Source organism: Oncorhynchus nerka, linkage group LG27 (assembly GCF_034236695.1).
Source record: "Oncorhynchus nerka isolate Pitt River linkage group LG27, Oner_Uvic_2.0, whole genome shotgun sequence".
Taxonomy (NCBI): Eukaryota; Metazoa; Chordata; class Actinopteri; order Salmoniformes; family Salmonidae; genus Oncorhynchus; species Oncorhynchus nerka.
In genome coordinates this window covers 68,799,429-68,815,659 of record NC_088422.1, presented here as the reverse complement: position 1 = coordinate 68,815,659, position 16,231 = coordinate 68,799,429, and the positions used below count along the sequence as shown (strand labels likewise).

At 42.6% G+C, this 16,231-nt stretch overlaps 1 protein-coding gene across 1 annotated transcript in view; it reads right to left on the bottom strand.

Annotated features, from left to right (window-relative positions):
• LOC115112210 (polypeptide N-acetylgalactosaminyltransferase 18-like) overlaps positions 1-14,912 on the bottom strand; it is an 85,715-nt gene extending 70,803 nt beyond the window's left edge. The window contains exon 1 of the mRNA XM_029639089.2: positions 14,299-14,912. Coding sequence (XP_029494949.1) covers positions 14,299-14,536 — 238 coding nt within the window. The 5' untranslated portion in view covers positions 14,537-14,912. The remainder of the gene's footprint in view (positions 1-14,298) is intronic.
• Between the last annotated feature and the right edge of the window lie 1,319 nt (positions 14,913-16,231).

Sequence of the window (16,231 nt, the reverse complement as noted above, 5' to 3'; positions counted from 1 at the left end):
CGGCATGTTAAATGTGCATTCTAGATCACATGTACTCAATACACAGACACGTACAAAGCTCTCCCTCCATTTGGTAAATCCAGCCACAACTCAGTCCTCCTGATTCCTGCTTACAATCAAAAATTTAAATCAGGAAGCACCTGTGACTCGGTCTATAAAAAAAAAGTGCTCAGATGAAGCAGATGATAAACTACAGGACAGTTTTGCTATCACAGACTGGAACATGTTCCGGGATTCTTCCGATGGCATTGATGAGTACACCACATCAGTCACTGACTTTATCAATAAGTGCATCGAGGACGTCATCCCCACAGTGTCTGTACATACATACCCCAACCAGAAGCCATGGATTACAGGCAACATTTGCACAGAACTAAAAACGGCAGAGCTGCCACTAACCCGGAAGCTTACAAGAAATCCTGCTATGCCCTGCGATGAACCATCAAACAGGCAAAGCGTCAAAACAGGGCTAAGATTGAGTCATACCACACCGACTCCGATGCTCATCTTATGTGGCAGGGCTTGCAAACTATAAACGGAAGCACAACCGCGAGCTACCCAGTGACACGAGCCTACCAGACGAGCTAAATCACTTCTATGCTCGCTTCGAGGCAAGCAACACAGACACGCATGAGAGTATCAGCTGTTCCGGACTGTGATCACGCTCTCAGTAGCAGACGTGAGTAAGACCTTTAAAACAGGTCAACATACACAAGGCTGCGGGGCCACACGGATTACCAGGACGTGTGCTGACCAACTGGCAGGCGTCTTCAATGACATTTTCAACATATCCCTGATTGAGTCTGTAATACCAACATGTTTCAAGCAGACCACCATAGTCCCTGTGCCAAAGAACAAAGGCAACCTGCCTAAATGACTACAGACCGATAGCACTCACGTCTGTAGCAATGAAGTGCTTTGAAAGGCTGGCTCATAAACACCATTATCCCAGAAACCCTAGACCCACTCCAATTTGCATACCGCCCAAACAGATCCACAGATGATGCAATCTATTGCACTCCACACTGCCCTTTCCCACGTGAACAAAATTAACATATGTGAGAATAACCATTCATTGTACGCTGAGCTGTAGTCAACACCATATTGCCCTCAAAGTTAATCACTAAGCTAAGGATCCTGGGACTAAACACCTTCCTCTGCAACAGGATCCTGGACTTCCTGACGGGTCACCCCCAGGTGGTGAGGTTAGGTAGCAACACATCTGCCACGCTGATCCTCAACACTGGAGCCGCTTAGGGGTGCATGCTCAGTCCCCTCCTGTACTCCCTGTTCACCCACGACTCCAACACCATCAATAAGTTTGCAGATGACACAACAGTGATAGGCTGATCACCGACAACGAGACAGCCTATAGGGAGGCCAGAGACCTGACCGGGTGGTGCCAGAATAACAACCTATCCCTCAACGTAACGAAGACTAAAGGAGATGATTGTGGACTACAGGAAAAGGAGGACCGAGCACGCCCTCACTCATCGACGGGGCTGTACATACCCGGACTATTTGCATTGTGTTCCCCGCCCAACCCCTCTTTTACGCTGCTGCTTCTCTCGGTTTTATCATATATGCAGTCACTAACTATACATTCATGTACATACTACCTCAATTGGCCCGACCAAGCAGTGCTCCCGCACATTGGCTAACTGCATTGTGTCCCACCACCCACCAACCCCTCTTTACGCTACTACTACTCTCTGTTCATCATATATGCATAGTCACTTTAACCATATCTACATGTACATACTACCTCAAATCAGCCTGACTAACCGGTGTCTGTATGTAGCCTCGCTACTGTTTTTCACTGACTTTTTACTGTAGTTTTTATTTCTATACTTACCTATTGTTCACCTAATACCTCTTTTGCACTATTGGTTAGAGCCTGTAAGTAAGCATTTCACTGTAAGGTGTTGTATTCGGCGCACGTGACAAACTTTAATTTGTGGATTTTATGGAATATCTAGGCATACAGAGGCCCAATATCAGCAACCATCTCTCCTGTGTTCCAATGGCACGTTGTGTTAGCTAGTCCATGTTTCATTTTAAAAGGCTAATTGTTCATTAGAAAACCCTTTTGCAATTATGTTAGCACAGATGAAAACTGTGGTTCTGATTAAAGAAGCAATAAAACTGGCCTGGGGCATCAGCATTTGTGGGTTCGATTACAAGCTCAAAATGGCCAGAAACAAAGACCTTTCTTCTGAAATTCGTCAATCTATTCTTGTTCTGAGAAATTAAGGCTATTCCATGCGAGAAATTGCCAAGAAACTGAAGATCTTGTACAATGCTGTGTACTACTCCCCTCACAGAACAGTGCAAACCGGCTCTAACCAGAATAGAAAGAGGAGTGTGAGGCCCCGGTGCACAACTGAGCAAGAAGACAAGTACATTAGAGTGTCTAGTTTGAGAAACAGACGCCTCACAAGACCTCAACTGGCAGCTTCATTAAACAGTACCCACAAAACACCAGTCTGAACGTCAACAGTGAAGAGGTGAATCTGGGATGCTGGCCTTCTAGGCAGAGTTGAAAATAAAAAGGCCATATCTCAGACTGGCCAATAAAATGAAAAGATTAAGATGGGCAAAAGAACACAGACACTGGACAGAGGAACTCTGCCTAGAAGGCCAGCATCCCGGAGTCGGACCTGATCACGTGAAGGGCATTGGTTAATAAGAATTTAGATATCCGAGAGAGCCATGTGAGTGAGAGGCGCTTTGGAGTGCCACAGCCAGGGGGGGGGGAATTATAATTGTTATATTCAGCACAAGGGCACAACGGCCAACGCAAAAGGCATGGATTTTTTAGGTGGCATTATGGCCACACAAGGGGGATGCCACTGGGAAATTCATTTTTTTATTTCACCTTTATTTAACCAGGTAGGCCAGTTTACAACTGCGACCTGGCCAAGATAAAGCAAAGCAGTGCAACAAAAATACCACAGAGTTACAAACAAACGTACAGTCAATAACACAATAGGATAATCTATGTACAGTGTGTGCAAATTTTATTTTACCATTATTTAACTAGGCAAGTCAGTTAATTACAAATTCTTATTTTCAATGACGGCCTAGGAACAGCGCCTTGTTCAGGGGCAGAACGACAGAGTTTTACCTTGTCAGCTCGGGGACTCGATCTTGCAACCTTTCAGTTACTAGTTCAACTCTCTAACCACTAGGCTACCTGCCAAAATATAAAAGGCAATAAATAGGCCATAGAGGCAAAATAATTAATTAATACTGGAGTGATAGATGTGCAGATGATGATATGCAAGTAGAGATACTGGGGTACAAAAGAACAAGAGGATAAGTAACAATATCAGGATGAGGTAGTTGGGTGTGCCATTTACAGATTGGCTGTGTACAGGCACGGTGATAGGTATAAACTGCTCTGACAGCTGATGCTTAAAGTTAGAGAGGGAGATATAAAACTCCAGCTTCAGCAATTTTTGCAATTCGTTCCAGTCATTGGCAGCAGAGAACTGGAAGGAAAGGCGACCAAAGTAAGTGTTGGCTTTGGGGATGACCAGTGAAATATACCTGCTGGAACGCGTCCTATGGGTGGATGTTGCTATGCTGACCAGTGTGCTGAGACAAGGCGCGGAGCTTTACCTAGCAAAGACTTAGACGCCCTGGAGCCAGTGGGTTTGGCAACTAGAGCATACAGGTCACAGTGGTGGGTAGTATATGGGGCTTTGGTGACAAAACGAATGGCACTGTGATATACTGCATCCAATTTGCTGAGTAGACTGTGGGAGGCTATTTTGTAAATTACATCGCCGAAGTCAAGGATCCGTAGGATAGTCAGTTTTACGAGGGTATGTTTGGCAGCATGAGTGAAGGAGGCTTTGTTGCGAAATAGGAAGCCGATTCTAGATTTAATTTTGGATTGGAGATGCTTAATGAGAGTCTGGAAGGAGAGTTTACAGTCTAACCAGACACCTAAGTATTTGTAGTTGTCCACATATTCCAAGTCAGAACCATCCAGAGTAGTGATGCTATTCGGGCGGGCGCGTGCAGCAATCAGTTGATGAGCATGCACTTAGTTTTACTTGCATTTAAAAGCAGTTGGAGGCCATGGAAGGAGTGTTATGGCATTGAAGCTTGCTTGGAGGTTTGTTAGCACAGTGTCCAAAGAAGGGCCAGATGTATACAGAATGGTGTCGTCTGTGTAGAGGTGGATGAAGAATCACCAGTAGCAAGAGCGACATCATTGATGTATACAGAGAAGAGAGTCGGCCCGAGAATTGACCCGTGGCACCCCCATTGAGACTGCCAGAGGTCCGGACAACAGGCCCTACGATTTGACACACTGAAATCTGAGAAGTAGTTGGTGAACCAGGCGAGGCAGTCATTTGAGAAGCCAAGGCTAAGAATGCGGTGATTGACAGAGTCGAAAGCCTTGGCCAAGACGATGAAGACGGCTGCACAGTACTGCCTTTTATTGATGGCGGTTATGATATCGTTTAGGACCTTGAGCGTGGCTGAGGTGCACCCATGAGCAGCTCGGAAACCAGATTGCAGTGGAGAAGGTACAGTGGGATTCAAAATGGTCAGTGATCTGCCTTTCTAAAATCTTCAAAAGCCAAGTTAACAGGGCAGGATTGATATAGGTCTATAACAGTTTGGGTCTAGAGTGTCTCCCCCTTTGAAGGGGGGGGGGGGGTGACCGCAGCAGCTTTCCAATCTTTGGGGATCTCAGACGATACGAGAGGCTAGTAGTAGGGGTTGCAACAATTTCAGCAGAAAGTTTTGAAAGAGAGGGTCCAGATTGTCTAGCCCAACTGATTTGTAGGGATCCCAATTTTTCAGCTCTTTCAGAACATCAGCTGTCTGGATTTTGGTGAAGGAAAAGCAGGGGGAGGCTTGGGCAAGTTGCTGCAGATGGTGCGGAGGTGTTGGATGGGGTAGGGGTAGCCAGGTGGAAAGCATGGCCAGCCGTAGAAAAATGCTTATTGAAATGATTGATTATCGTAGATTTATCAGTGGTGACAATGTTTCCTGTCCCCAGTGCATTGGGCAGCTGGGAGGAGGTGCTCTTATTCTCCATGGACTTTACAGTGTCCCAAAACATTTTGTAATTAGTGCTACAGGATGCAAATTTCTGTTTGAAAAAGCTAGCCTTTGCTTTCCTAACTGACTGAGATATATATATATACACAGTGGGGAGAACAAGTATTTGACACTGCCGATTTTGCAGGTTTTCCTACTTACAAAGCATGTAGAGGTCTGTAATTTTTATCATAGGTACACTTCAACTGTGAGAGATGGAATCTAAAACAAAAATCCAGAAAATCACATTGTATGGTTTAAGTAATTAATTTGCATTTTAAAGAAAACTAACAGGTCTGTGAGAGCCGGAATTGTTCCTGGTTGGTAGGTGATCAATAAAATGCTGTTCTTAGCGCTACATTTTTTGAATGGGGCATGCTTATTTAAGATGGTGAGGAAAGCACATTTAAAAGAGCAACCAGGCATCCTCTACTGATGGGATGAGGTCAATATCCTTCCAGCATACCCGGGGCTAGGTCGATTAGAAAGGCCTGCTCGCTGAAGTGTTTTAGGGAGCGGTTGTCGCACGCAGGCAATGAGATAGTGATCGCTGAGATCCTAGTTGAAGACAGCAGATGTGTATCAAGAGGGCAAGTTGGTCAGGATGATATCTAAGAGGGTGCCCATAGTTACGGATTTAGGGTTGTACCTGGTAGGTTCCTTGATCATTTTGGGCATCTAGCTTGATTGTAGGATGGCCGAGGTGTTAAGCATGTCCCAGTTTATGTCACCTAACAGTACAAACTCTGAAGATAGACAGGGGGGGGGGGGGGGGCAATCAATTCACATATGGTGTCCAGGGTACAGCTGGGGGCTGAAAGGGGCCTATAACAAGCGGCAACGGTGAGAGACTTGTTTCTGGAAAGGTGGATTTAAAAAAGTAGAAGCTTGAATTGTTTGGCCACAGACCTGGATAGTATGGCAGAACTCTGCAGGCTCTCTCTGCAGTAGATTGCAACTCAGACCCCTTTGGCAGTTCTATCTTGTTGGAAAATGTTATAGGGATGGAAATATCAGGATTTTTGGTGGCCTTCCTAAGCCAGGATTCGGACACGGCTAGGACATCTGGGTTGGCGGAGTGTGCTGAATCAGTGAATAAAACAAACTTAGGGAGGAGGCTTCTACTGTTAACATACATGAAACCCAAGGCTTTTACGATTACAGAAGTAAACAAATGAGAGCGCCTGGGGAATGGGAGTGGTGCTGGGGGCTGCAGGGCCTGGGTTACATTTAAGTCATTTAGCAGACGCTCTTATCCAGAGCGACTTACAAATTAACCTCTACATCACCAGAGGAACAGAGGAGGAGTAGGATAAGGGTACGGCTAAAAGCTATAAGAACTGGTCGTCTAGTGCGTTTGGAACAGAGAATAAAAGGAGCAGATTTCTGGGCACAGAAGAATAGATTCAAGGCATAATGTACAGACAAGGGTATGGTAGGATGCGAGTACAGTAGAGGTAAACATAGGCATTTAGTGATGGATGAGAGAGATTGTGTCTCTAGGAGGCACCATATAAGCCAGGTGAGGTCACCGCATGTGTGGGGGGTGGAACAGAAGGACAAGCTAAGGCATATTGAGCAGGGCTGGAGGCTCTACAGTGAAATAAAGGCAATCACTAACCAAAACAGGGGACGTCGCAACGGAAGAGCCTGTTGAAACCACCTCGGACGGTTACTTTGGTGGACCAGTCATGATGGATTGGGCTCCGTGTCGGCAGCCACGGGTCCAGGCAAATTGGCAAACGAGGTATTGTAGCCCAAGAATTGGCTGATGGACCTCTTCGGCTAGCCGGGAGATGGGCCTAGCTCCAGGCTAACTGGTGCTTGCTTCGGGACAGAGACGTCAGCCAGGAGTAGCCACTCTGATAGGAGCTAGCTAGCTGCGAAGATCCGGTGTAAAAGGTCCAGAGCTTGCAGTAGGACTCAGGAGCGGTAGTAGAGAAAAAGCAGTGCGATATGCTCTGGGTTGATATCACGCTGTGCAGACTGGCAGGAATTGACCGGACTGAGGCTGGCTGATGTCCGAGTTAACGGAGATGACCGCTAGCAGTGGCTAACTGACGACTAGCTAGTAAGCTTCTGATGGGGGTTCTGGTTCTAAAGTATAAAACAATAGCAGATCCGTACCACATTGGGTGAGGCGGGTTGCAGGAGAGTATGTTCAGTCCGTAGATGGAAATTGAGATTAACAATATATACGAAATATATATGAAGATATTATATATACACGGGACAAGACAAAACACATTTCCGACTGCTATTGGAACAATGGGCTGTTGAGAATATTATCAAATGCTTGTCAAATTGTGAATGAGTGATTGACGAAGTTTGTGCAGCCTGCAGAACAAACAAATCAGAGCTCATGCCTAAATCTAAACATATAGCCCAACGTTTACATCACAACTAAAGTTATGATTAATATTGAGTTATTTATGTATATCAGGACCTGTTTCTTTGTTAACACAGAATAGCGTGCACTTCTTTGGAAATAATTTGGGGAAAATATCCTTTCATTTTTATTCAGCTATGTTCAATTGTATTCTCCATACTATAAAATCATGTGGAATCTAAGCAACTCGTCTGCTAAATGAACTAGTGTAGCCCACAGCCATATGGCTAATATATGGACAACTCAGAATGCTGTACTGATCTTCTGAAAGACTACATTTTCTTCATATCATGTTTCTTTAGACCGGGCTAAAATTAATCATGGATTTATTGTGATGGTGTAGGCTATATTAAATGGATTAATTCAACTTTTTAAAATGTAGATGTTCCTAAGGTCTGCATCAGTGGCTTGTAGGCTATGCGTGGAAGCCAGGAGATGCTAAAAGTGTTTATGTTAATTAACAGTACATTGCCGTGTGAGACCGGCAGTTATTTGCTTGACAATCACCGACTGACAAAATGTCATGACCCCCACAGCCCTACTTGGAATATGTTCAATATAATGATAGTAATGTGCAGTCTATTATTGATAGTAATAATGTGCACTATAAGAAAACACAACAGCATGAATGAGGTATGTCTTTAATGCACACAGGGCAGATTGTGATTATATGGATTGGTAATAAATATTATGAATAACAGGACGTGTTTCAGCCCAGTGGACAAAAGTGGCCAGATGCTAATTGCTATAGCGATTTTAATAAACATCTGAAAATAAACCTGTGTGGTGTGGGTGTTGCCTTCAGGTGTTTTGTGAGGAATACTGAAAAACAATTAGATAACAGGAGAATTTAGCGGCACTAAGTAATTAAGTTCCAGGGAAAAAATTATCAAATGAGACATAGTGATAATTGAGGCTGATTTTCAACATCCTGTGGGTATGAGATGCCTTAGTAGCACTCTCTTGCAATACATCAGCACAAATGCCTGTCTGCAGTGGAGCGCTAATTTCTGTCAGGATCAACTCTGGCTGATTGGGCCGATACTCACAGCTACTCACAGGTTCCTCATTCCCTCTAATTAACCAGCAATTAGGTCCCATTGCCGCTAATTAGAATCCCCTGCTCAAGATATGGGTGCAAAAAAGTAGCTTCTCTGTAACTAGCTGCGTCATACACTCAATAGTTAGTATAAGTTAGAAAGCCTCTCCACTCAGTACACTCCGTAATAAGAACACTGATGCAGGAGGGAGTTGTTTCACTCACTGACTGTTAAACAACGACATAGCAACAACCTCAAGTCTCACAGCTATGCATGTGCCAATGAATAACGATCATAGAATAACACACAATGACAGTTAGTTAGGTCCATTCGGTTCACTTCTGTATCAGTGATGGATTATTATTATTGTTTTATGAGCCCTGGGAGCCAGTGAGCTGGGGACATGATGAGACATACGCGTTTTGATTAACATCCCAATTAGGGTTAACAGCGATGAATCTCCGGGCAGGTCACTGGTGAGGCAGCCTCCTGCTGAGTATCCTCCTTCCTTCCTGTCATCTCTTCCTTCAGTCTCTGGGTTATCAATCCACGGTTTACACCAACATTCAGCAGGATACAGATGTAGGATCTTAATTTGAGCCAGTTTGCTACAGTGGTTAAAATATGGTTAAACAGGAAATGTGGATTATAATTAAGACATTTTTGTAGAGGTTGATACATTTTTCAAAAGGGTAAATCCAGTCTGAAATGTCTGAAAATGTCAAACTTCAGAAGCCCTTTTAAACCTCAAATACACTACATTTGAAAGTTCACCTGCAACAGGGTGATCAAATTAAGATCCTACATCTGTAGTCTGCTGATTCACAAGGGAGAGGCGCAGAGTAATTAGGCATGCAATAAAGAACAACTCTTCTTTTCCTCTTTGCCAATAGACTCCAGCAATACCCTACCTTAAAATGTCTTAACCTGCAGACACTACCTACGGAATAATATCTTCATTACAGATACAGGATCTTAATTTGATCACTGTGTTGCAGGAGAACCTTCCTGAAATGCAGAAAATGTAAAACGTGTAGTGTATTTAAGGTTTAAAAAGGATTCTGAAGTTTGGAATTTCCCTTTGATTTTCCTTTTATTCCCTTGATTTTCCCTTTGAAAAATTGCATCAACCCCTACAAAGATGTCCATTCGTGATAATCCACATAATACTTCACATTTCCTGTTGCTGCAGGATTATTTTCCTGCTGTAGCAAAATGGCTCAAATTAAGATCCTACATATGTAAATATCTCCAGACCTGATTTTGAATGCAGCCAGACTGTGCTGTGCTCCGCATGACCTCGATTTGCACCACTGTGCCAACCCTTCCTTCATGCTTGTCAGGGAGTTTCTATACGAATTCCTAAGAAAATGTGTTTGTGCATTTCCCCTGTGTAGTACATCCTGGTATGTTTCCTGCTCTATGAGAAAACACTCCTACTCATAAATGAATACAACAAAGACTAATAGGGTATTAGAAAACTAGAAAGACTGTAGAACTCCAGAAATAATACGTTATTTTTTGCTCAAACCAAAATGTTGCTTTCTTACTCAGAGGCATGAATTATGAAGTATATAGGATGGCAGATGAATATGGGTAGACAATCTAGCATGTAAAAACAAAGCACTCCAATTTGTCTAAGTTACTGTCACCTTCACTCAGCTTCCTCATTTCGCCACATGGAGATGAGCCTTCCCTAAAAAGTCTGTATGGTGGAACACAAGCTGTCTTTGTGCCCATGTGTGCACTTAGCAAATAGACCGGGCAGATATGAGGGACTGAGACAAATTGCTTTGGATGATGGTGGGGCATAGAGGAGAGGAAGAGTCTGCATTGGGACCATCTTAATCAAGGTAAAGCCAGAGAGGGCTGTCAAACGCTTTTGTTTCAGTGGGACACTTCTAAACGCTGTCCTGAATTATCTGCACGTTGGTTTCTAGATATTATAGCAGATACGGAGTAAACCGTAAAAATAACCCCCTCCTTACACTTCTCCAGAAATGAGACATGAATCTACCTCAGAATCAGAGTAGTGACTAACAACAATTACATGAAGATACTATTTTATTAGTTAATTCAAATAAACAAGGAACAGTAGCCTTGAAGAAGTGCCATAGATATTTTCCTGTTTAGAGTAAATTGTCAGGGGAAACTCAGAACTGAAATACTTGCAAGGGAGGTTACAATTTCTAATTTATTCAGATTTTCTTCATGATGCTTTTGCCCTCTGGATACATGGTAATTAATTGTTTTCATTAGCAATCGCCCTCCTGTGCATTTGTTTAACTGTAATTCAATAATCGTTCCTTTACTGGTAAAGGAAATCAACATTCTGGAGACTCCCTTTCCCCTCCCTATCCACACTTCAGCTCTGCTTCAGCACACTTTCACTGACACCACATTCACTTAGGATTGGTAGATCTTAGTCATTCCAGTAAGTTTACAATCCCAAAACCACTACATACATTGAGGCTGTGCTCTGTAAAGAACAGACACGCTGTAGAGAAATGACAACATTTCTACTTGATTATGGTGGCACTAATGTTACCCTGACACCCACATTCTACCAATCCACAACCTGCTAAGGGAGTTGTGGGAGTTGCTCAGAGGAATTCTGAGAGAAAAAAAAGGAAGTATGGGAGAATGAGATGCTGTATCTCCACTTCCCTTTGAGGGAAAAGGGTTACAGCATATCTGCATTCTGCTCTGAAATGAGGATATTCATTGGTCTCTGAAGAGTAGGCTACATAAAGACTGTCAGTGAAAGGAAGCAGGGTACTTAACTAAATATCTATAAGTAACCTGGCATCGCCAATGACTTGATTAATGTTTTGGGCAGCTTCCCAACCGTCAGCAGCTCAGCGGAACACGACCGATTCAGCCCTAATGTTAGATCAAGAGAACCACTTGTTTGCGATCCATATTTAACCTATATTCAGCAAGTTAAGCATTATGTATTATTATGACACTTGGTCAACGCCTGCAGCCTCTTGCAGTCGTTATGTGTCATTCAATATTTCATTGAAAGGATATAGGGGCAAACTGACTTGGCATGGCAGATTATGTGGAGTGATATTTTAGTGGAAGCAACAAGGCAGATATGTGCTCTGTAGCCAAAACCATGCAAAAAGATAATACCATCGGATATACATTTCTTGTTCGATTATACAATAACACACACACACACACTCTCCCACTCCTCTTCTCAAGAGTAAACACTCATTATGATTTAGAGGGCTTTTCAATTGATTTGACAGGTTGATTTGATTGAGGCATCATCATCTCCCTCTGAATCAGCACCATATAATTAGTTATCCCCAGGGGTAATATACAGCCCCTGAGGTTAAATCAACCAGAGGACCACTGCCTTCTCACAAAAACAATCACCATTAAATAGACCCATACTCTGTCTTTTCTTTCCTCATGTTCAGAGGGGAGATCTATAGTAAAAAAAAAGTCTGAGGCACAACTGTACTTTATGGAAGAAAACTCCTTTGGAGTTCTGTCATGTCTAAATTCACATTCACTTTTTGATGACTCAAGAAGACCTCTCAGGTGAATTCGCAGTTACCTGTGTAGAGGAGCACACGGAGTGGCTCAAAATGTGAGCGCTGGTATGCTCATAAAAAGCCAGGTAAATACACTGCAGGAGGAAAGACACTTCACACTTACAAGACAAACACCATAATTCGGAGTGGTTGATGCCTGAATGATGCCCAGTGTTATACAGTGCAAGACACATTTCTATGTCTCTGTACAAGAACACTCCGTCCATATTTGGTTGTCACATACTAAATGGTTTAGAACGATAGTCATTTGTTCGGGGTAAACAAGTGTCATGGCAGCGCATTTATTAATAGAGGACAGTGTAAGTTGTTGTCCGTTTAGTACAGCAGCACCCTCACACACATGCATTAACAGTATGAAGCCTTTTGGGAGTATGAGGAAAGCCATAGAGTGCAGTAACAGCACTTATGGTGGGCGTGTGTGGACTTGTCAGCTACGCAAACTAGAAATGTTTTCATTCTTGGCACTTACATTGGCAAGATAAACAGAACTCTAGATGTGTTCTGAGTAGGAGTCTTCCTAGTTTACTATTCTACAAAATGAATCCAAATATTTTATGCCTGCCCAAGCAGTGTCTTCAAACCGCTCTCAAACCTGAGGCCCACCTCTAATAGGCTGATTGATGATACATTCCAAATCAACATGCATGTACAGCTGAGTTACAGTGCATGTTTTATCAGTCCACCCTCCATCCATACAGTATAGTGCTATAGACAGAGGGCATTCTGTCCTTCCAGCCGTGTTCTGTGCCACATTGAATTGATCTTTACAATCTGACCTAATGCGACATTTACCCTTTTGAGTAACACAAATAGTCAAAACATTTCCTGAGGAGATAGGACAGTTAGGCAGACAGTCTTACACAGAAAACGTACAGACCGCTGTTCAACAGGCTGCTCTCTGTCAGTGCCAAACAGTGAAATGTAGTCTTGGCCCCACAAAGAATGTTTACTCAACTGACCAGCCAGGCTTGACTATGTACGGTGCCTCACAGCTCAGTCCACCTCTGCCCGTGACCTAGGGATGGGTGCCTCCCTGTCTGTCTGTAACTCATACTCTACCTGTCCTCTCTTCAAATCAGAGCCTGGGTAACATTATTCTCAAGTTGACAATAGTAAAGCTCAAATCATGACACAGAAAGGGAGGGAGAGAATTACAGTAAGAGTATGGAGTAATGCTGTAGCGAGGGGCAAAGCCTGAAGGAATTTGAGAAGGGAATTCCAGACATTCCCTAGAACACAAGAGTAATCCAAAGTCAAAAGGATATTCAAAAAAAAAAATGTTATATCAAATTCCCATTAGATTAACTGAATTAATGGCACCATTCTGTTGCATTTGAGCTTGTGAGATAACACTATAAAGTACAGTATAAAAAAAAGTGTCTGTGGAAATTCACTTGTTGCAAGTTCAACAATGTCTCCAACGCTATGTCTGGGGAAGACAGACCAACGTCTGTTTGGGTACAGTTTATACTGTGTGTGCCGTATTACATTGACATAACATCCTTCAAAATGTAGTCCCAGTACATTTGACATTGAGTTTATAGCTCAAAATAGATGACATTGTAGCAGATACGTACAGTATATGCTGGGCTAGTTCACATTCTACACTACAAACTGTAGACAGTCTTGAGACAGTCTGAGAGAATTAGACCGTTTTCTACTATTGGCCTAACAGAAAAACAAACTTCAAGAGTTTCATAATAAACCTGATGAGCAGACGCAAAAAAATAGACAATTATGCCAAAATGTATAAGGAGACAGACTTGGGTTTTGAAAAAGGTTTCAAGCTTCAGCATGTGAGAGACAGCAAACTGAACAATAAGGTTGAGTATAACTGCAGCTATACATTTATTATATGTATATTTAACATGGTGGGAGAAGCTATTATGGTCACCAACACTGTTCAAATTATAATGCATAGACTACTAGGAATTTTGCCCCCAGAGTATCAATGGCCTTTGCAATGATCTCATTGTCCTTTTCCCTTTCTGTCACATGGTCCAGACAGGCAAACCATTCGAAGTAAGGAGATGACAAATGGCGGTCACATTATTCATAAAGGACAATGTTATGGCCAATGTCATTATTTGCTGCGTTTGGAGATATCGACCTATGTGAACGAGCCTATATCATGAATAAATCACAAACCATGCATTCAATGCAATTAAACATATGCAACTCAGAATCTATCAAATGCCAATTAAAGGATACTTGCTCACTGTAGTGGTTACTTTACCTTGTATGTGCTGGTTGACCACATTCTCAAGTCGATCAAGTCGTTCTATGATCCGTAGGGTTTCCCCCTTCTTGTCGCCTTCTAACTTTTTCTCTGGGACAGGCATAGGGACTTTGATGTATACATTCGCGATATAATTAGTGACCCATCCAACATAGAGGAGACACACGATGTTGGTCATGCCACTCAAGATCACGCATGTAGACACCAAAGTTTTGGTTCTCCTGGTGCAAGCCATCCCGACATCCCTCCATACAGCCAACGAAATTCAGTATACCAGAGGACAAGTGCGACTGTCGCCCACCAAAATCATAGAATGTGCTATGCGCGTCACTTGAGAGCAACCTGGATAAATTACAACAACTCCACAACGTTGCAATTCGTTCTGCAAACGCGGGCAACGGAGCCAATAACCGCACTGTGTCTTCACACGCAGAAGGCTGATTTAATCCAAATAGGTAGGTCGAAGATTTTAAAAAATATCTCAGTTGTTGGAAAGTAAAGTTGATTGCCTTGGTGACGAACGTTCCCTATTTTCGTTCCCTAAGTCCACACCAGTCGCGATTTCCCCGACCGACAGAAGGCGTGTGGAACATACGTTCAACCGCTGTCCAATGAGATACGATAGTGAAATTGTGTAATCGGCTACTGTGCATTCATTTCCACAATTATCCATTTAGATTAGAATGTGGGAGGGTTTTATTGTGAACCTTTTCAATTGTGCTAATAATTAATAGATAGTAATTGCTCGTTTACAATGTCGCAGCAATTATTAACTGTAATTGTTTCAATATTTTCCTATTTTGACATAAAGGTAGGCTACTGTACAGTCCAAGAAGTCATAAAATGATTCAAGTTTGACTTTACTGTTTTCCAATCAAGGAAAATATTAAAACCTAGAATACAATTTATATAGCGAAATGTGACGTTTACATTCTTGTCAAATACTTATTTATTGTCACATGCATTCTTGTCATCTACAACCTGTCACATACTAAGAGTAGGCCTAGTAAACGTATCCTAGAGATGACAGCATATTAAATAGTGTCACCTTTACTGACAATCAGACTGACTGGCTTGGAGAAAGCACTCCTCATGTTGAAAAGTGGAATCAGTTGGTATGTCATGAACTTGTGATAAAAGTATCCCCGTATTGCTTATGGTAATTGTTGACACCTAATGGTTTCTGTATCCAAATAAATGATTGACCTATTTTTTTTATCGTGTCTCCCCCTGCAAATTGAACATTCAACTTTGTTTCCAATGAATGAAGCACTGAGCATGAGAGATCACTAGCAATACTTAATTAAGCCACAAGATAGAGACACTGGGACCTAAATGACAAGGTGTATTATAATTGTTTGTTCACACTACTTCATCAGTTCGACAGGAGAGGTTCATGTTAGAAAATGAACACGTTTATCTCATAACAGTGTCCTGCTTGTTGCTCGTAGATTAAGTCTATTCTCTGTCCAAAGGGAGGAACACTGGACAACCCAATTACTACATTTCGGTTGATCATCACAGGTACGCTATATGAGGACACAGTGGAGTACACAAACAGACAGCCAAACAAAACAATAAGGTGCTGAAACACATTCCCATTTTCATCCTCATCGTCATCATTATTATTGTAATCAAAGTCGCTTAGAATACACATTATCCTTGCATGCACAGCAACAGACTTAATTGCACAATGGCACAGAAATCAATATTTGTTGTGTGCATTTAGGTGTCCCTGAGTGAGAAGCCTACTTGAAACAGGCTACAACTGTTTGGGTAGGGACCATGGTGAAAGCATTTGGCCCAGTCCTTCCATCAGTGGTCTTAGAACTGACCCCATCATGCACAGTGACTCCTTCTGGAGGGAACCCAGTGTGCCCAGTTGCTCCTGCTGTGTGCATATCAGACAGGGCCTGATCCCTCTCCCCCT